The sequence below is a fragment of the Sitodiplosis mosellana genome, unplaced genomic scaffold (assembly GCF_009176505.1).
Source record: "Sitodiplosis mosellana isolate CC-2019 unplaced genomic scaffold, AAFC_SMos_1.0 Smas_scaffold_6166, whole genome shotgun sequence".
NCBI lineage: Eukaryota > Metazoa > Arthropoda > Insecta > Diptera > Cecidomyiidae > Sitodiplosis > Sitodiplosis mosellana.
The window spans coordinates 4,082,668-4,104,589 of record NW_022601407.1 but is presented as its reverse complement, the minus strand read 5'-3'; the positions used below and the strand labels follow the sequence as shown (position 1 = coordinate 4,104,589).

General features: G+C 38.1%; 1 protein-coding gene across 3 annotated transcripts; it reads right to left on the bottom strand.

The window, feature by feature from the left end:
• Nucleotides 1–5,907: 5,907 nt before the first annotated feature.
• On the bottom strand, nucleotides 5,908–20,794 carry LOC129575329 (protein stum). 3 transcript variants are annotated; one of them, XM_055458725.1, is made up of 8 exons: nucleotides 20,740–20,794; nucleotides 17,729–18,608; nucleotides 17,118–17,579; nucleotides 14,759–17,038; nucleotides 8,403–9,017; nucleotides 8,029–8,276; nucleotides 7,699–7,893; nucleotides 5,908–7,587 (listed from the first exon to the last, which is right to left on the bottom strand). In XM_055458725.1, exons 2-8 carry the CDS (start codon nucleotides 18,178–18,180, stop codon nucleotides 7,457–7,459), a joined length of 4,383 nt encoding a protein of 1,460 aa, XP_055314700.1. In that variant the 5' UTR covers nucleotides 18,181–18,608; nucleotides 20,740–20,794; the 3' UTR covers nucleotides 5,908–7,456. The 3 variants fall into 3 exon arrangements, with proteins under 3 accessions (XP_055314700.1, XP_055314699.1, XP_055314698.1); XM_055458724.1 differs by lacking the exon at nucleotides 20,740–20,794 and adding an exon at nucleotides 20,450–20,630; XM_055458723.1 differs by lacking the exon at nucleotides 20,740–20,794 and adding an exon at nucleotides 20,271–20,610.
• Between the last annotated feature and the right edge of the window lie 1,128 nt (nucleotides 20,795–21,922).

The following is a 21,922-nucleotide window of genomic DNA, read 5'->3' as shown; positions in this document are numbered from 1 at the left end:
TCTCTCTCTCTCTCTCTCTCTCTCTCTCTCTCTCTCTCTCTCTCTCTCTCTCCCTCTCAGTGTATGCCATGATTTCGACGTGGGAATGCATGTCGCACAGTGCCTGAAAGCAGCGGATGAACACATACTCATACATATACAAAAAGACGGCTTGATGGAAAAATTGAATTATTTTCCTTTTTTTCATTTCGGTGAAAAGCGAGCGTTTGAGTGCACATATATGTACATGTTGGGTGCATTGATGGAATCTAATTATGGAAGCAACTCAAGTATCGTCGTCGTCGTCGTCTGTAATCAATCGAAAATCAAGTTTCCAATTTTCTCAATGAAAAACGATCGGACTTAAACATGCATCGAACACACAAATATATATATATATGCCAGTGCATGCATGCACTCAGTTTATAATTATCATATTGCACCTCATTCAATTACTTCCCAGTAGAGAAGGAAGAAGAAGAAAACAAAAACGTTGAGAGAAGAGAAAAAAAAACGGTTCAAGTTGCGACTACAATGGCAATTAGAAATAATGGAATTGCAGCTGAAGCAGAAGCTGCACCAACATATTCAAAGATTGAAAAGAAACATACTCTCTGTGATTTTACCACAAGAGAGAGAAAATTGTACGTCACATTTTTCGTCTATATGTTTTTCACAGAGTTCGTAAGTGATGCACATTCTGTGTATGGCAGTGATTTAATTAGCATGGCATCGACACAGGTTTCATTCCGATGGAAAATCGACACACAACCGCACGCACATACACATTTTCCTTGCTTTGGAGTAAAATTATTAAATTATCTGTCAGCAAGAGTATGCATCGCCTTCAATCTTCAATAAAAACAAATGTTTCCTTTTCTGGTTTGCAATGTCAGGCGGGGGGCCGACACAATATTTCTTCATATTCACTACTGTCTCTGGTTCTATCTCACTTTCAGTTGCTCTCTTTCACCCCTCACATAAATTATTTGAAATGATTGCTTGACTCGAGTACGAGTGCCATTTTTCTGTGCTTCTTCCGAAATTGTAATTTTAGAGAATTTTCGTACGCTTTGTTGTTCGCGCCCAAGACGAACGAAAATGGCAGGCAAGCAAACGAGAGCAACAGTGAGGGACACAGGGAAAGAGATACAGCGACAGTGACACATAGAGATAAAGAGTACGAGCTGGAAATTGCTGAAGCTGTTCCAGCCAGTTAGCGGACGAGCGAGCGTACAATCGAACAACAACTTCTAAATGGCGCACATTCTGTTTAATGGCATCGGTCGGTTGGTGCGCTTTGGCGCGTTTGCCTCCATTTTTCAAATCAAATTCAATTACCAAGCACTATCAGATATTTTTCAAATGAAATTTTCATTGTAAACACTAATTTCATTACACATTTCGTCCTCATCATCAGCACTCATTTGCGATGGTATGTTGTTGGTGCTGTTGTTGTTATTGTTGTTGTTCGCGTCACTGTTATGAATTTTCACCATTTTTCGTCATTTTGCAACCACATTTCGCGTTGATTTTTGCCATTTTGTCTCTTTTCTCTCTCTCACTCCCTCTCTATGATTCGCTCTGTTCAAACGTCCAAAACATAATTTCTAATTTCTTTGTGTGCGCTTTCATCATTGTTGTACATGTATATATGTATGTTGATGGCAAAGCGAAATCCATTAAAATTCCCAAACGTAATCAAAGCTACAGCAGACACAAAACAGCGCTTCAACAGTACAATAGTTTGATATTTTCAGCATATCAAAATTCAAGCAAATTCAATTATGATGATTTTGAAAAGAGAAGAAAATCGTCAACGTTTCGTCTCCGTTTTTCGGATGTTAAACCTCTCAACGAGAATTTTCCTGTATGTTGTTATTTCAATTTGGTTTTTTTTCTCTATTTTTTTGAAGCGAAAAATCTATGTAATCTAAGTGAACATTAACATTGTGTGCCATGGCATGAAAATCCAACATCGAGACTGTCTGTGTGCGAATGTGTGTTTATTTGTCGAATGTCGAGTGTGCATTTTGGCTCAATTTAATACCGTATCCAAATTCAACAATTACAGAAAAAAACTATCGAAACAAGGCTGAGCAGGCAGAGCAGGAGAGAGAGAGAGAGATTGAGACTGAAACGTGCATTTTGATAGCTTCTTAAGGAGCATTTACATTTCAAGTGTATGTATGTGTTTGTTTGTTTGTTTGTTTGCTACATCAACGTTCGTTTTGTTATTCAATTCAGGAGTTGATACACATTTCTCTCTATTTCTCCGACACACACACACACAGTGAGAGAGAGAGAGAGAGAGAGAGAGAGAGTGAGAGATATTGTTTAAATTTCAGTGCTGTTTATCGCATGCAAATTTTCGTAAAATCTTTGCTAATCTGTCACTCGGAATCATAGGCACGTTTCAATGTGATTATTATTTATAAGCATGTAGAATGTCATGTATACAACATGAAACGCGTCTCAGCTTTATTTAAATACGCTCTTTGTACACACAATTCCAATCCCCGTAATTCGTAAGCACATACGCACACACGAACGCACGCACATTGAGACATGGCAAGAGACGACGCACTAAATCGCATCGTATCACATCAAATGATATGATAACACACAATTTTTATGTTACAAATGATTTTTCGATTAAATCAACCGTTTATCTGTGCAAATGGCAAATTAGTATTGTGCTGGGTTTCGGCGTGACAACATTCCTTTTCAACTCCCGGATGGGGCACATGAACCTTGACACTTTCAAAGTAAAAGTACAGTTGTCAAGTCAAAGTTTTCTTCGTACGAAGAATTGTATACACACATACTTTAACTAATCTGCCCATTGAAATGCAAGCCCCAAACCAGCTTCCTGTCGCATGTGCGATTTACGAATGGGTGAGCGAGCGAACGAGATGCGTGTGAGGCAGCTGAAGTGTTTGCTTTCGATTATGTGTCTATGTAACCAAACAAAATGCTCAATCCCTTTTTTAATTGTCAGTCACGTTTTTCGATTAATACCTATTTGCTTTGCAATCGAATCAGTCGTCACACATTTTACATTAATACCCATCCACCCATTGATTTGCATTTGGAGTATGACGTGATTAGGCCGTACATCCAAGTATGTATGTCCATGGCCAAATTCGGCCTCGGTTAAGTGTGAAAATGATGTGGAACTGAATATTCATTAGAATGAATTCCCAAAAAAAAATTAAACATCTTCTTTCATAAATGAAAAAAATGAATGAATGAATGAAATACTTCACGAATAATATTCTCAGCTAAAAGATAATATAACTTTCAGAATGTTCTCTTCCAGAAAAAAAAATCTATTCGTTTCCTTGCCAGCAAAAATTAGCCATTTTGACTACAAAACTATAAGGTAATATGGATTTCATTGGTCTTGCTTTAAATTAAAAAAAAAAACAGAAAAAACCGCTATAGACCAGAGGAAAAGTGTAGAAGAGTTTCTTTGGAAGTGAGTGTCGAGTTCAATGAAATTATTATTGCCTTGATAATAGAGGCCCTTGAATGAAATTTGATGGTCGAGTTCCCATTGTAAAAAAACTATAAAGTTTACCTTCGAATTTTGAAGTTCGAGTTCTCTTTGCTATAAAAAGAAAATTTAACGTTCCGCAAACAAACCTGTAATAGATACTTCCCTTATCATTTTGCTTGAAATAGATGCATTCGGCCGTTGGCATTTCGACTTGGTTTCATTTTCAATTTAATTACAATGAATGCATTCAGTTGCACCGATTTCAATTGCATTCAAAGTCGTTCTCGCTCTCGCTCTCTCTCTATTTCACTGTGCCTGTCTCTTGTCAATGATGTCGATGGCATAGTAAAAACATTCATGGTTGTTGAATACTTAAAATATATAATACAAAATCCAAACGAATCATCATCGTGCCAATTTACTTCGAAATGTAAATAATCTTACAATTTAAATTGAGCTTTTGTATTTTATTTGTTCTCCGTGTTTTGTATTTGTGCATTCGTCAGTTAATGCTAGCACAAAGCATCCGTACATTGTGTACGTACTGTGTACGCAAACACACACACACACACATCGAGTGAAAAAGTGAATTGAAAAAAGGCCACTACATAATCTTCAAATAAGTCCACTTACAATTACTATACAATTTTCAATGAATGAATGAATGGAATTCTCCGGGAGAATGGAGCGCTGAAGAAACTGAGAGAAAAACATAAGCATGAGCAAGCATCAGCAGCGGCAATGTTGATGAGAGAGACGAAAGAGCATTTGCGACACGATGAATATTTATTATCATTGGAGATTTTTCGGGCATTTTGAAAGTGAATAAAGACAACTTCAATACATAATGTAATAAGGAATTGGGGGGCGGTTTTTTTGTTGTTGAAAAAGAGAACAAAGCCCACAAACACAGTTGCACACATCTTCGTCGCTCTCCTCAATAGAAAAGTGTAGCAGATAAAGCATGTTCGCTTACCGTGTATGTGTGCTTCGTTTCGTATGTTTTGGCATTTGAGAGAATGCCGATATAAGCGATGAAAAACGGAAGCCCGCCGAGAATAACAAAAAATAATAATGAGAGAGCCAAACATAAACAATGTTTTGAATGAAAGAATTTAAATTAAAGCCATTTGACAATTTTATTGAGTGAACAAGCGCGACACAAAAATCAAAAGAAAAACACACAAAGAGAGTGAGTGAGTTTCGAAAAACTATCGGGGTCTTTCTCACTTTGGGCGCGTAACGCGGTAAATCCATTTTCGAGCGGAGAGTTCTTTGTCATTGTTGTTGTTGTTTCAGTAATCTTAAATTATGTAAAAATCCTGGTCGAGAGAATTTTAAAGTCAAAAATTTGAATTCGTCGTCGTCGTTGTTGTTGTTGTTTTTTCTCTCTCTCTCTCTCTCTCTCTCTCTCTCTCTCTCTCTCTCTCTCTTTTTCTTCTCCCGGTTTGTTTGCGTCCGCACATTTCATTTCATTGACAATGCTTTAATAAATAAATAATGGACTTTTATTTGGCACAAAGTGTTGACGCAATAAATACTAAATAAATGACTCGTATTTGTGTATACAGGACGCTATCGTATTGTCGAAGCTGCTGCTACTGCTTGCTTTTTTTTATACCCTGCATAATGGCATTGATGTACTCAAATACAGTCACATGTTCGGACAATAAATACGACCTCGATCGCCGAAAAAAAAAACCGCTCATACCTTCAGTCAACGGCAGAAATTCAGCCACGCACAACCACACATATTCTCGGACTCACTTGATCGCTCGGCCCCCACGAGAGAACGAGAAAGATGGATAGTTAGAGAGAGACTGAGAGACTGAGAGTGAGTGTAGTGAACGGTCGGGCGTGCAACAATGACTTTTTTCCTGCCATTGTTATTGGGCGAGTACAAACAAATAAATAATGCAACGCATTCAATAATAAAAATTTGTATTATGCTCTTGGTCGCACTATTTCGGTAGCGCAAACAGGCGAAACGAATGTGTCAGCACTCTCCGGTCGTACCAAACACACACACACACACACTCTCACACACATTCACTATTTTGAATGTTTAAATTGCTTTAGAAATGAGATTCATTTATTTATTAACCATTTTTGATTGCATTTTTATTTTTATGCGCTTCTCGCGATTGTATTTTTCATTTTATTTTCAAATTTTTTTAAATCTTTTTTTCCGATAAATTGGTCACATTTCATTTGAAGTTACAAAAGACATGACAATGCGCCTCTCTCACTCTCCATGTCAAACGCATCCATGATTTAAATGAATTCGAATTAATTCACACAATTGCATATTTTTTCCTTTATCTCTCTCTCTCTCTCTGTTGCGCCCCGATGCAGATAAAGTGAAGGTTCCTCTTTGCAATGATTCATTACGATGAGCTGTCCGTTCATGGAAAACACAGAACACATTTATTTTTATTTTTAAATTTTGTTTTTAATAGTCTCTTTATTTTGTCATTTCATTCTCCAAAAAAAAAGTGTTGGTCGGCCATTCTGATGTGATAACTCTCTCTCATTTGCCGGTCGTCTCACGGAATGGCTTTGCGTTCCATTCCGATTTTACGAATTATATGTTACAAATCATAAAAAGTCTTAATCTAAATGCAATTATTACAGATTAATTTAAGAAATATAAGAAGGTTTTTTTTGTGTTTGTTTGTTGTTGTTAATGTTTAATTGTGTTTTTTTTTTCGTCTGGCCATCTCTTTGATGAGCCCGAAAGAGATAACTTAATAGCTAGTGGAAATGTTGATTCATTTTTGTTTTGTTTTTGCTTTAATTCTTCTTTTCCATTGTTTTCAACATATTAAAATTTCATCTACTCATTTTTTTTATGTACACAAGATCTCGAATACTCCTTGGGACATTGAAGGGCATTTCTTTGGATAAGACTGTTTTTTGTTGTTGTTCATGATTATTAAATCTCACAATTTAGAAAGAATTCCGTTGTGAAAACATCATTTCAAATTAACGGGTGTATGGAGGCAACAACAAAACATTCATTCACATTGACGAACGTTTCAGTTGAAAGTCACCGATAAGAATGTGACAAAATGATTGATTCCTCGAAGAAAATCGATGTAAAATGATGCGTCAAATATGAGTGCATCTCATATGCCTTTACAAACTTCAGTGCATCTCACTTGCCTCAATGCTCACATTGAAAAAAAAAACCTTTCGGCGATTACCGATTTTCTTGATTATGAATTGCAGACGGGGATTATCCATGAATAAAGTTTCGAGAGAACAACAATTGTTTGTATTTCAGATCAAGTCATCGTCGTCTCTTTCGTTTGTGTTTTTATGATCGAAAACTTTTCCATTGGATTTTATGTAAGATGTAGAGTTTGTGTTGGAAGATCGTTATTTTGTGTAGATCAGCCGTCGTAAATCACAAACGGTTCAAACTATTTGCGATAACCACATAAAGTTTCTATTGCTTGTTAATTGAAATGATAAAAAAGTAAAACTAAAGGCAAACATCAATTAAGACGTGGGCAATTCGGATCGAAGTGGCATATTTAGTTTACGAATTTTTGCTCAGAACCATTTTGAATATTCATCAATTTCGTTTAAGGCATTTTGTTTTCTTATCTTTTCAACAGTTGCTTTTTTGCTATGAAAATTTGTCAATTTATTTCTAATAAAACTATTCAACAATATATTCCTGGTTTGGATTTTTTTTTCCGAACAGAAAACATAAATTCGATTGCAAGAAGACGGAAAATGTGAAAAACTGACTTCGGAAGTACGAAAAAAAAGTTAACTTTTGTTTTGTAATAAATCGTCGTTGTTGCTCGCAAAATGAAAATAAAAAAAGATTTCTTCGCAAGGCATTTTGTATACGTTATAAGAGCTATTGTAAACTAGGGACGGCATTTTTTAACAAACAAATTAAGCCCAGAAGCCTAGTTTACGGAAGGCGAGAGAAATAAAGTGCGTTTTTTTTTCTTCTTTTTAATTTCGCTTGCGTCCAGCTTCAATGTCCCTCTGGTTCTGTGGTGCTTGATTTGTTGTCGAATGTGATGCTATGGTTTGTGCCTCTTCCAAGTCCGTTTCTTCGGCCTGTAGAAGTTTTCGATGTTTTTCTGCAGAAAAACAACAACAGTGAGAAATAGTTTAGCATATTACAAATGTTCTTGATGTGGCGAGAAAAAAAGGTGACTATTGATGTAGTAGAAGAAAAAAGTATTATTTACTTGCTGTGCGAAGCATAATCATTCCCCACCAAATCGACCATCCCCAACCGACCAGACAGAATATTAGTGTAAATGCTTGCGCCACACCGACAATACAATTGACGAAAAATGAACCGATGCGTGCCCGAGCACCGTCATGTTGCGAGAATCTTGGTATGCCCAAGCATAGGCAAAATAACCCCGAAAATATTGTACCTGTATCAGAAGGAAGAAAAGTAAAACGATGGAGAGAAGAAAAAGAAAGTACACACACAAACGCGCACCCATGAATATCAGTGTGTACAGTACAGGAAATGAAGTGCAATAAACATGTCAATAACAATTACATACCGGAACCAGGTATTAAACAATTGCAAATCAAGCAGAACCATGCCAAACCGGTGGGTAAGACGGGAATGGCAGCTTTCATGATTGATGTATGGTCCACAAGTGATTCATCAAGTTTTGGCCGTGTATCTTCGGGTGGTAGCGTTGGCGCTATGCTCTGTTTCTTGCTGTTCATACTGGTGCGACGGCTCTCGACTACCGATTTCTTCTTGCAACATATCAATTTCTCACACAAACGCCCACAACAGCTCCTGGAAATTGCCGAAGAGAAAATAAAATAGAAAAAAAACCGGGAAGCAAAACGGTATAAATAAAATATGAATTGTACGGTGAATTATTTGTATGGTGGGAATGTGCCACTGAATGGAGCTACTTACTTTTTTGGCATATTTTCGGTGCTTGTTAGGCTGTCTTGTCTACGTTCGCTCCATGCCATTGGTTCTTTCTTCTTACGTCGGCATGGCAAACAGGAGCAGCATCGGGTGGTACTCTCCTCGTCCGATTCATTTCCAGTCGTATTTCCATCGTTACTCGTTTGGATCTTGTTGGTTTTTCGACAACAAAACACTTTGGCCAAGCATAACGCACATTTTCCACGCTCCTTAGCTACTGCTGTCGTTGCTGCTGCTCCTGCTGCCGCTGCCGTTGTGGTGACTTTTCGTGCGGCTTCCTCTTCCATTGTCATCACTTCGTCCATCATTTTTTGTGACGCTTGTTTACTTTTGCGATTACAACATTTCAAATGTTTCCAACAGGAATCGGCGGCAGCATCAACGGTGCTGGTGGCCTTCTTTTCGCTTTCATGTAATATGGATGTTGCGATTTCGGCCGCCTTCTGTTCATCGGCTAATTTTTTGGCGCGATTACAGCACGACAACTTTTTCAATCGACGACATGGCAAACATAACGCTGATGCATAGCATGGGGTACAACATTTACATAATTTACAGCATGTTGTCGGCTCATCCGAGTCTGCATCACCATTTTCCGATCTGCGAATATACACAAACAAAAGAACAAGGCGGATGGGAGAAAGAGAGAGATAGAGAAAAGCGACAGAAAAACAAATAAATAAACAAAGAAAATCTGGATCGGGTGCGTGAACATCTCGTGGAGGAGCAATGATGTGAAGTGGAAGAGAAAAAAAATCAAAAGTTTCAAGATCCATCATTGAAACGATTTCTTTTTTTCGAAAGCCAAAAAAAAAACAACGAAAAAAAGTTTGAAGAAAAAAAATGAGCCCAAAAAATTGTTTTTTTTTTGTTCCAAATTCAATTTCATACATTATGGACGATATTTCTGGCTGAGTAAGTCCTTATTATCAAGTCCTAATGTGTTAGCCTGGCCATAATCGGCTTATATTCGTTTCGGATATGCGACAAATTCAATTCTTATTACTGCATAATTACTTGAAGCAAAACAAAAACAACGACAACGAAAAGAAAATCGGGTTCGAGAAGCAATAATGCGTTTGTAGCGTGAGTTTCAGCTAAGCAAATGGACAACAACAAAACATAAAACTTTCAAACGTTCCAGGCGCTTTTCGCACCCTCCGGGTTTCCCGTGGTCGTGCATAGGACGGTGTGCTGAGAAAGCTCGCAAGCTTTTTTTTTGTTTGGTTTTTTTTTCGCGCCATTATTGTTTTCATTACACTTAGAGCCAACCATGGAATTTATTGTGCGTACGAACAAACGAACGTTTAAAAAAATACATGACTTTACATACGTGATACTACGTTTTGTGTGTATAACAAAAAAAAACAACAGCCACTACCAAATACTACTGGGACAAGGATACCAGCGCGCAGCATAACAAAAACAAAAATCCCAAAAATCGTAGTTGCGATTTTCAATTAATTTCTTTTCTCTACGCTGTTTTTGTGTTTATCTTGTCATTCTACGTACTACTAAGCGATTGTTTTGACTGCAGTGTGTAGTCAAGTTCAGAAAGTTAGAATATGTTCGTTATTGCGTTAAATGAAACTTGAGTGCTTGGTGGTGGTGGTGGTGGTGGTGGTGGTTGATGAGTTGCAATCAGACAATAACCTTTCGATGATTCGAGACAGATCGTCGTGTTCAGTTGGGAGCGCTACACTAAACACAACACTATTTCGTTTTTTCGTCATTTTTTTCATATTGAACAGAATGATGGTATTCGGCAGCACAAACAATTATTGAATAGAATCTTTTCTTTCAAAAGGCAGCAAAATTTTGAATTAAAATCGATGTAATTTGTACGTTGAACGGTATAAATATCAATTATTTGTTGGATTCTTCAGGATATTAACTCATTTCAAAGTGATAAACACACACACACACAAACACGTACACACAATTGATATATATTGTAGCATTTGTCCTAGATATGTATTATTCAGTCACTTTAGAATTGCAATAATTGCATTTTTCGATCATTCGTTGGGAAATTCCCTCCGTTTTTCTCTCGTTTTAGTTTCTCAAAAAGAAAATCCGTTCATCGAGTGCGCGTTCTTGCGTAAGTGACACTTGAGTCTTATAAAACTTTCGATTGACATAAAATTCGGAATTGTCGATTGACATTGACACTTATAAACTAGAAATCTTTGAAATTCCGTCGATTGACTCGCGCGACTAAGAAGTATAAAATAAAATGTGTGTGTTTGTTGTTTGTTTTTTTTTCAAAAGTTTGCAGAGCAAAAGCGTTAAATATATAAAAGAACGAAAAATGCTGTTGTCGAACTAAAATCCTTTGCCGTACTACTGGTCAATTGGAGTGAGAGTGTTTTTCAAAGCGACGAGCTTTTCCAAAGTAATGCCCGTGAACGGTGAGCAGCGGTGGTGGCGGCGACAACAGCAGTGGCTATTGGACGGGGTGAAGAACGAAAGAGAGAAGAGAAAACAAAAAACCAACTACCAGTTTTATGTCGATTGAATGTACCACAAATAATATCGTGCCAGTGGCGAATATTATGATGAAAGTTGTGAATTTGAAGGGAAAACCCAAAGCGCACCGCTGGAAAATCAAATGAAATGGCTTTGGTTTAATTCTATATAATTCTTCGCCTTTTCGCTATGTATGTGACGGTCAGCGGTCTGGCGCGCGCGTGCGGGGCGCAAACACCATATTTTGTGTTTGTTTGTTATGAAAGTGTGTCTCAATACGAACACCAACCACGTTGTATGTGTGTAATATGTTGCCAGCGCGCGGAAAGGAAAGAACGGTGGCGAAAAACGATCGAAAAGAAAAATAGCGAGACCATGAAACCCATTTGGCTTATTAGCATAAAAATCACTACCCTGTTATATATCAACATGCGAGTTACAACAACAATTTTCAATTTGTGTCGTCTGTTTTCTCTCTTTCTCTCCCTATCCCTCTCTCCTCTATTTTTTTCTTCATCATTCCCTTCGCAAACCGCTGCGGAACTCAGCGAACACCACGAAAATTGTCGACATCGTAATTTTTTTTTTTCATTCGTTGAATTGAAGAAATTTTTTTAGCAAAAGTATGTGGTTGAAGAGAAGGTTGTTGTTGTTGTTGTGGTAGGGATCATTGTGAAATGCTTGAACGAAATGGAAAATAATTAAATTCGTTAGATTTTTCAAACCGAATCGACTAATTCGTTCGTATGCCAATCGAAATACCAGAAAACTGTAGACGAGGCCGAGACATCGACGACAATGTTGACGACAACAATAACCGAAAGAAGGCAAAAGAAAACACACTCGCATACATTTTGCAGTGTCTTTCTAAAATTTTGCTAACAATAGCCGTCTCCTTATGATGTGCAATGTCATGGCAATGCAGAATCGCCTTGAGTTATTTTCTTTATAATGCATATTTATCAATATTTCGGCTAGGAAGTTTTTTGGCCGGAGACACCGAAAGCATTTTGCTGGTTTTTCCAGCCGGACAACATGCACACACACACACACACACACACAGTTTGATCAACTTTACGAAAGACTTTGCAATTTGCCCGGGTAAAACCCGGCGGGGGTTTTATTTTGAGGAAATTGTGGGAATGCAGTGATGGATTCTGAGTCAGAATTTCTGGTCCGAGCGAAAACAGAGAAAGAGAGAAAGAACGCACAGACGAAATACAACAATTAAATTGTAACGGAGTCGCATGTAAATCTTATATTTTCCTTGCATAATTGCACGTTATTAGCTATTCATTCATTCGTTCATTTATATGTATAAGATGTAATGGTGGGTTTTGGTTTCCTTTCGACGTTCGCTTTTATCGTACACATATAAACATAATTACGATTTAAGTTATAAACAAAATGCTCCCCGTCCCCTTCTCAACACCAAAAACTGCTTCTTTCCACACCGAACAGAACAGAAAAAAAGCGAACCGTGTTCCGTATTTCCTTCGATTCGAATTCCGATTAAATTGTGTATATGTGTGAGTGCCTTTGTTCTGTTCATAAAACGGTAATTTGATTTGGCCCATATATGAAATATAGTACTAATAACTGAAAGCGAAGCATTTTTCAGCGCAATAATATTAATTAGTTGATGGTTGACCGAATGAGCGGCTAATAATAAAATTCATATTTTAATGTTTACTTTGATTTAAAATCCGTATTTACTTTACAAATGGAAAATACTTTTGGTTTTTTTTTCTAAATTCCATTTCAGCTCTTAAAATAGTCAATTCCAAAAATGTATCCCATATTTCTTCATTTTTTTCATTCAAAAAGATTTGTTTCGCTTAAAATTGATTTGTATTTTTTTCTCTTTTCATTTTTCATCAGAGAAAAAGAATGAAAATTGTCTTGTTCTTCTTTCTTCGTTTGAAACGAATTTCATTTTCTGTTGTTGTTTCGAATTTGAGTCGCTATCATAAAAGTTTCTGTTTCATTGGTTGTTGTGTTCGCTGAAGAAAAAAAGCGCCGAATGAATTTCAGATCAATTTGAAAAATTCCTTTTGGGTTAATTTGATGTTGTGATGGTGGTTGTTCATTGCTTGAAGTCATAATTATCCTCATTTCTTTGCCTCAACCTCATTTTCATTTCTGTTTCGTTAAATGCAAAAGGTGTGGTAAAGCACGTTTTTGATGCAATTTTCTTTTCACTTCTTTTTTTTTTCTACATTATTTAATCAAGATAGCTGATGAAATTTTCTGCTTAAACAACAATTTAACTACGACCCGAGGGTGAGGCGCTAAATTACAACAACATGCAAACTCTAAAGAAGCAGAAAAAGAACACACGAACCAAAAAAAAAACTGGGTGAAAAAAAACAACAACTAAAGTCTATCGTTTGTGCTTTTGTGTGTATGTGAGAGAGAGAGAGAGAGAGAGAGAGAGAGAGAGGGAGAACAAAAATCACTTTATAATGAAATCCGAATAAACGACCATTTGTTTTACTTCGTGCGGATTTCATGAACTCTGGAATGTGAGTGAGCGGTAAAATTTCTACGACGGACCCAAACGGGACATAACAAGTGGCAAAACTTTTTAACAGTTATGCGTGGAAATTATATTGAGAGCTGCTGTGGAAAACTATAGGGACCGAAAACTTAACACACACACTCACAAAACTTTTCTTGTGAATGGCAAGCGAAAGTCACATGTCACCATGTTTTACAAGACTTCAGGGTCTTCTTTCTATCTCTATCTTTGTGTATTGTATATATTCGTTTGGCGTGTGCAAGCTTCGACTACTACTTTTTGCCTGCAACATTCGCTTCCATTCTCCGGGAGTTGGCATGTGCTTTTGTGACCATACAATTTGCGACAACAGCAACAACCAAAAAAAAGTTTTCCCATCTCGATATCTCTTACCCTGAGAACAACTTTAAATATTCTATCCTCATCGAAAACTCTACATAAATTCATGCATGAGAATTTCCCATTTGGGCTCTACAACCAACCATCGCAGAACGCATGGCAACAACAATAACAACTAATAATAATAATTACACTATTTTCGTTTATGGTTCGATGAAGCAATCAAAATCACTTCGCCGCAATACATTGAAATTGAAAAGGCAATAAAGAATATAGCAGCAGCACCAGCAGCACCAGCATTTCTATTGGCCGAAACGAAATCTTTTCTCCAACCGACCGAAAGTCAATAAAATTTATGCTGAATGAACCACTGACTGAAATTCCATACTGTTTATTGTTTTTCTTGTATGTGTGTGTGTGTGTGTGTGTGTGTATGTCGTTGTTACACAGAAAAAAGGAATGAAAAGAGAAGAGGAAAAAAAATCGCGGCCAAAATTCTCATGAAATGTTGATATTAAAATCTTGATAAAACAATGACATATAATTTATATAAGCTAACCTGGTCAAAAAAAAAACGAATGTAAATAATAACCAAAAATGTGTACACATGATACAACTGAAACAACTCTATTTGGTGTGGTGCTGCCGTTGCTGCTGCTCTTGGGTGAAGAAAATAGCGACACGTAAGGTGTGCGAGGGGCAACCTCATTCATTTGGATTTTACCGTTCTAGTTTTTCTTTTTTGTTTGCCTCATGAATCATTTACGAGAGTATTTCGAGTAATTTCACAACGCATACGAACAAATGCCAAAAACAAATAACATTTCTAATGGCTAAGGTATGTGTGGTTCGAAACGAAACGGTGGCTGTGTAATCTCGATTTCAACGTTTTATTAAAATTTCATGTCACACCATTTGCTCTCTCCACAATTCGACAAGAAAAAAACGTACAAAAAGCAAAAGAAAATTGTTTATGGTTCAGGGAGAAAAGCGAGAGTTGAAATTGACTTACGTTTCATTTTTGGCACCAGCGGCAGCATGTGAGGTGATACCATTGTCTTTGTCCATATTGTCGCCCAATCGATGTTCGCTTGACATACCCGCTGCCGCCATATCGCCTGCATCCAATTTACCATGCACCGGCATTTCGATGATGTCGTCGGCTTTCATTAGCAACGCTTCGCTGTCCATACCGCTAATTAAGGTGTTATCAATAACATTCACTTTCGTTTCGATTGGCGTTCCAATCAATTCACGCTCGATATTTTCGGGTACGATTGATGTTCCAAGCATACTTGCGCCAGCATCACCCAGCGTTCGTGTGCTTGATTTTTTCTCCAGAACAGCAACGGTGCTATCCATTTTGGTGGTTGCATTGCCATTTGCATCGATTACAGCTTTATCACTTTCTTTCTTCATTTCTTCGTCTGATTTCTTGCCATTCGTTGCGTTTGTCATTGCACTTGTGGCCGCTGTGTCATTTGCCATTGCAGCCGCCGCCGCCGTCGTCGTCGTTGCTGTTGCTTCGCTGCCGGCCGTTGTATCGGTTTTTGTGCTTGCATCGTTTACATGACTGGAACTTATGTTATTATTATTGTTATCGCTGTTTACATTTGAATTATCATTATTGACTATTTGGCCTGAACTGTTCTTCTTACTGAGATGATCCGTGACGGCTGTCGTTATTTGAACGGGTTGCGATGTAACAGCAGCCGTCGTCATCGATACACCATTCGATTTTGTCGTTAGTGGAATTAATTTATCACTTAAATTGGCAGTGTTTATTTCATTCAGTCCATCCGATTCCGAGCTGGTTCGTCGCTTTTGTTTAAAACTATTTTTCTTTTCCAATCGTTTTGCCAGACTGGAATCGGATTGATTTTTCGATAGTGTCGATGTATTTGGATCACGTCGGGCATTCGGTTTGGCTGTTGCTCCACTGTTGCTGCCTCCGATGCCGATCATGGAATTTTCTCGTTTTAATTTTTGTTGGCTATTTTCACGTTTTAGATTCGATGGTTGCCGTTTGAGGGTGGATGGTTCACGTTTGATTGTGGCCGGCGGTGCTTTTTTCACACTCGATTTTTCGCGATTGATTGCCGGCTCCTTCTTTGCACTGGATGATTCTTTGTTCACCGAATTCGGAATGGATTTTGTGCTTCCAGTTTTTGTATCAATTTTGGCACCTTTTGACGGTGACGAAGCTTTCGCATTGATTTTTTGCGGTATTTTTGTTGGCGATTTGTTCATTGACCCTTTCATTGGACTTGTTTCTCTTGAATTTACTCGCGAACCGGCCCGACTGCCGCCGTTCACATTAATACTGCTCGATCGTCGAATGGGGATTTTGGTCGGTGAATCGTTGCCAAACTTTCGACCATCCATCGCATCGTTCCCGCAACGCGATGAATCTTGGTCACAGTCTTTGTTTGGTGTGCCAACGATCGGCGATAATGTGGTTGGCTTGGAAATTCGGTTTAGCGATCGGGATGGTGCCAGTGATGTTGACGGTCCCATGCCCAAATCAATCATTGAACCACCCAATTCGTTGCTGCTTTTTCGTCGTCGTCTCGGTGACACCGAAGAACTGTCCCGTCGATTACTAAAACGATCCGTACTATTTGACATTCGACTGTCTCGCCTCACCATCGATATGCTACTATTTCGCGAGATGTTTGGCGTTGATACGCTACTTTTTCGTCGTGGTATTCGCGATGGTTGAACGGCTCCACCACCACTCACAACGCCTAATAAACCTTTGTGATAGCTACGTGGATTCACAATCGGTTGAGTGAACAGCAAATCATCAGCCGAGCGTTGAATATGATGACGAGGTGCTGGTGATGGTTTTGGACCTCGTAACGAACCGCGTCGACTAAGATTCGCCGACGATCGTATTTGGCCATTTTCTGTAAAACTTTCCATGTCACGATCATGATAGCTCACATCACCGTACGATCCACGACTGTCATTTTCATCGGTGGTGGCCTCAATGACACGGATTGCCGTTCGTTTCCGCGGTATCGGTGGTATAATATTAAAATGTACACTCGGCTTGGTTTGGATGTGGGAGTCATCGTGCGATGACGGTGTGTCCATCTCCATCATATTTCGTGGTGATTCTGGGCAAGACACAGGTCGTGAAAATCTCTTGCTTGATTCAACCCGAAATCCTTTGCCACGGAACGGTGACGCTCGACCACCCGTTGGACTGGCCGGTCGCGATTGATTCGGTTCCAACTCATTGATTATTGTAAATGACGTCTTCTTATGCAGTCGACTTGGTTGCAATCTGTGGAGAAATGGAAAATTTCATCAAAATTCATCGTCAAATTGAAGAAAAGAAAAAGATCATTGTTCTGCATTCATACCTAAATTCTGACCCCGTATTTATCGTACTGGTTACGATAGCCGGGCTAACGTCACGTTTCGGCGGGCTTGCAGTGCTTAAATAATCTTCAGATGATGACTCATTTGTGATTGGCCGTGTGCCTATCACGGTTGCTGGTCGACTATTTTTATCTTGATATGGAAGAACTTGAATTTGCCTAACATGATGACCACTTGCCGATCGGATATCATCACCGCCGCTGCTCGGTGTAGATGATTCGGGCAGAACCGCCGTCATTGCGCTGCCATGGTCAATGTGCATAACATTTCTACTCGTTGGCCGCTGGTATCCTTTCCAACCGTCATTAATGTGGGGCCGAATCCAATCGTGACCATTACTTTGTGAATCGCTCGACTGGATCGGTATGATATTCCGATAATTGATTGGTTCTTCGGGAAAAAGTCGTTTTGGCGCTGTCGGAACCATGATTTCACTTTCAGACCTGGTGCAAACGAGGAACAAAACCACAACAATTAAAAAACAATCGCCGCAAAAATACACAGATTTTTATTCCAACTAAATTGAACCGAAAAAAAAGAAACGGAACTGAATTGCATTCGAAATTAATTGAAAATTTAAAAAACCGCCTACCCATATGTATCTAAATTGGCACGAAATTCATCGGAGAATGATGAGCTGGAACGCCTTTTATTATCAAACCGGAATTCATCACGAAACGCTGAATCACCTGGCGCCGGTGGTGCTGATCGATCTTTTGATGGTCGCTGATGATGATGATGTTTGGCCGACATTTGCAAGCGATGCGCACTATTTTGTGCATCCATAAAATCATCGATAAACGCTTCATTCGTACATTCAACTGCTGCCGGGGGCACGGGAACCGTGTGTGAGCTACCGCGCCGAAAACTGCCATACAAATGATTGTCTAACGTTTCGAGAAAATCCATGGACGGGGTTATCGGATCGCCAAATAAGCTCTGATTTTGATTGTCATAAAAATTTGCGGCTGACGATGCGGGCGACATGCTGGAATAGTAATAGTCGTATCGCGACCGTATTGTGGGCGAATGAGACGATCTCATTATTTTTGATTCGGTGTCGATATGCGAATGAGTTGATTTGGTTATGTGTATTTGCAAGACAAAGTCGCTGTTGCCCGATTTGGTAAATCGTTGTTGCTTCGTATGCTGTCATTTAATGTTCGTTGTGTCCAGTCGAAACTGTTATGACATTCCAATATGACGACAAAAAAATCCCCAAAAAAAGAAACAAAAAAATTGTACGATGTGTTGTTGTGTTTTGTTTCTTTTATTTAGAAAAAAAAATCGCTCTCGTCTCTCTTGTTTGCTTTAAATCTTGTAGACACTCTTTCTCACTATTTCGATTTGATGTCCCAGGAGATTGTTAGTTTTTATTTCGATACGTTTATTCAAGTGTAATTTTATCTTCTTATTTCGCTTTTTTGCTTATATTTTTTATCTTCTCCACGTCAATTCATGGCCTTAAATGTCTGTGTAGAATGAGAAAGGAAAGAAAAATAAATGATAGAGAGAAAAAGAAAAAAAAACAATCAATATTTTCGGTCAGCAACATCATACGAAGCAGTTGGCTAAGATTTATCGCACGTTCTCTTTTGTCAATCAGGCAATTACATCACTTGTGGTAAAAAGCAGTTAATTAACGATTCAAATGCAATTATTCACATAATAAAATGCAATGCACTAAGATCGCAAAACTGTTCGCCTTTTCTTCTTTTTTTTCGTTTGCAACCACTTGTAAAACTGTACGTTTTTCTTTCTATGCTTATGTTAATGCATTTGATGTCGTGATCTGAACCAAGAAAAAAAAAGAATTGCATTTAAAATGCAAACGAACTCTAAAAATAGACTCCAGATAAATCTAAACACATTTCGACAATTGCGATTTTTTTTAAAGCCAACGCCATACAAATTGCAAAAAGACTTTTATGCTGAATGTGTGACTTCATTCTTCATTTCCACGATTGTGTATAGCATAAATGCACACGTGTGGCTGATTGTTTGCAGTTAGAATTGAGCTAGAGGTTATCAAGTCATTCATTTCAAGTTCAACACAAATGTTTTGACGTCAAATTTGCATGAATATTCAAATCGCATCGGAAGAAGAATCTTTTTGTTGCAAAATCTTTCATTTCCTTTGTTTTGGCTTTTGAAAGACTGCCTGTTTGGCGGGCACACGTTTACACTCTTTTGCCGTGTGTGTGTGTGTACTATCTCGCTGCACTCGTCTGTTGCACTTTTAATTGATTTCCTTCAATGCACTCATATGAATCGGAATCGCATCATAAATTTCAATGAAATCATTGAACTGCTTGCATTAACGAAATAATCTCATCGTTGGTTCAATGGCCATGCAATGCAAACACACACACAATCTCTCTCGGCTCCATTGCAACTACAATTGGTTGCAGGCAGCACAGACAAGAAAAAACAATGCCGATTCGGTTTTAGAATGAAACGACAAAACCCAGGTGCGTGGTTTTGTTCTCAATCAACATCCAATTGAATTCAAAATACGAAATTTGTGCTTCGAGCACATTTGTTGCGTGGTACGATAAAATTTCAAGGTTTTTATTTTTGTATTCTTGGCTGTAACGTGTGGTCACTTTGAATTTATTTGTGTGCAAATGGCTGGCAATGAAAATGACTAATTTGATGATTTATTCAGCACATAAAACTCCAACCGTTCTGTCACAACAACAAGATATCACCGAATTTACTACAAGTTGTTTTTTTTAGGACGGAAAGCGATACTTTTTCGATCACGATTGAATTAATTCAAACGGAATTCGGTTTCACTTGGCTCATGGGCGAAAACGAAAATGTGCGTAATCACGTTTGAGCTGAATTTTTTTTCTTTCAACTGGAAAATTTTTCGGTTAACTAAAAATGAGCACACTACAAAATTTACGCTTAGTTCACGCTCGCGCTCGATATGATTATCAAAGCCAACTGCATGGAAAGTCTATTTCGATTGAACAAGACTGTCGATGGGCGAAGATGACGTAGTCGCTTTAAGATTGTTCATTATTATTACAATCTCTCCTGGCACCGTATTGTACTCGATACCATCGGTTTTTTTTTGTTGTTCGTTGTTGTTATTATAGTTCACTTTTACTTAACCAAATACACACACATAAACACTCGATAAAATTCGCCATAACGGAAACATGTGCACACGATTAAAAAAATAACTCGATCGTTATAAAATACATTGTACGAGTCGAATCAATGCATAACGAAAAAAAATTAATCAAAATCATTTGATTGAAAAGAAGAAAAAAACAACGTGCAATTATTGCAGATATTTTACGGTTAAATGTGTGTTTTTTTCCACTTCTTTTTCTTCTTTCCTGTGCCGACAATTTTGGGAAAAACGTCTCTTCATTAACGGCGCACTAATTTTGATGCGTAAGCGCCGCTTCGTTTTTTTACTTCTTCTTCTTTGTGGTCTTTTTTTACGTCTAGCGCCGATCAAAATGAAAACAAAACTCATATAGCAAACAAGCCAGAGCGCCCATGTATCGTGTGAGAGTGTGATTCATTGGAGCCAATAAAGAATCACCTTAAAATCGAATTATTATTTCCGAAATGAGAACTCACTCTCTCAGCCACTGCTGCCGTCGCCGTTGCGGTTGCCGTCACCGCCACAGCAGCACCAAAGGCTGTGCGATTGGGTGAGTGTGCCGATTGTGTAAGTGTTTACGCGCACTGAAAATGATATGTCTGAATGAGTTGATGTTTAATCGACGACTATCCATGAACCCGTCACCTAAACGTAATATTTTGCCGTTGTTTGTTTTTTTCCTATCTGCAAGGAACCGTATGCAGAATTGGTTTGCTGCATATTTAATTTACCATATGTTTTGTGACTGATTTTTGCTTATTCACTCTTGAAAAACAAAAAACAAAAAAACAAAATTGGATTTTGCTTGGTCGTGGGGGCGCAGAATGCATTCTCATTTGTGCCTTCACTTAAGCAGCGAATATCTGCTCTGTTTTCTGCCACAAGTAGAATGAAGAGAGAAAAAAAACCTAATTTTCACCGGTGCTTAAACAAAAATGTGTGTTCATTGACAAACAGCGATTCAAAAACTACACAACTGAAACCACCACCTACGCACGCTACGCTACCGTAATCTTGTGCAGAAACAACGGCAAAAATGAGGCAAAATATCGTTGTGACTAATTATATGAGCTAGCATGACGAAGTCTTAATTGCTCTTTCTCCCAAAGGCCTTCTGCCGAGAAGAGAAAAGTTTCGGTTTCAGTTTCAGTGGAGAAAAAAAGAGAGAGACACGGCCTAAATTGCAGTTTCGGGCATCAACATCGCGCGCACAAAAATGTGGATCATTTTTCGGAAATGGCATAAACAAACAATCAAATAAATTTATTCGAACTTTCATTCAATTCGTTAGTCGTACGAAAATGACAAGCTTCTTTGTGCTTCTTGAAATGGCAAAATTCATGAAATGGTACATTTCATCCAAGGAAATTATAACCGTTTCTCTTTGAAAATTTATTATAACTTTTGAAATGAATCGATTTAAGGCGCTGAAATGGAGTTGAAATTTCATCAACATTCGAATAAAAAAAAATCCATATTGAACGGTGTAGAAAAGTTATACCATTTGGTGTTTTAAAATGAAACAAAAGCTGCCATCATTATTCTCGTGCTATATTCCATTTACTGACTCGGATTACGTGTAAATGATTCGGTCACTCGATTTAAAAATGAACGGCATTGCAAAAAGGCAACAATTTATACAAAATTATTCGGTTGGAT

What these genes read in the sequence shown, in the direction of transcription:
- LOC129575329 (XM_055458725.1), bottom strand. Translation starts at nt 18,180, where the DNA reads ATGAGATCGTCTCATTCGCCCACAATACGGTCGCGATACGACTATTAC. An exon ending in AATACGGGGTCAGAATTTAG is followed by an intron (nt 17,039 to 17,117) that starts GTATGAATGCAG and finishes ATTTCTCCACAG; the next exon opens with ATTGCAACCAAGTCGACTGC. An exon ending in GCTGGTGCCAAAAATGAAAC is followed by an intron (nt 9,018 to 14,758) that starts GTAAGTCAATTT and finishes GTATATTCGCAG; the next exon opens with ATCGGAAAATGGTGATGCAG.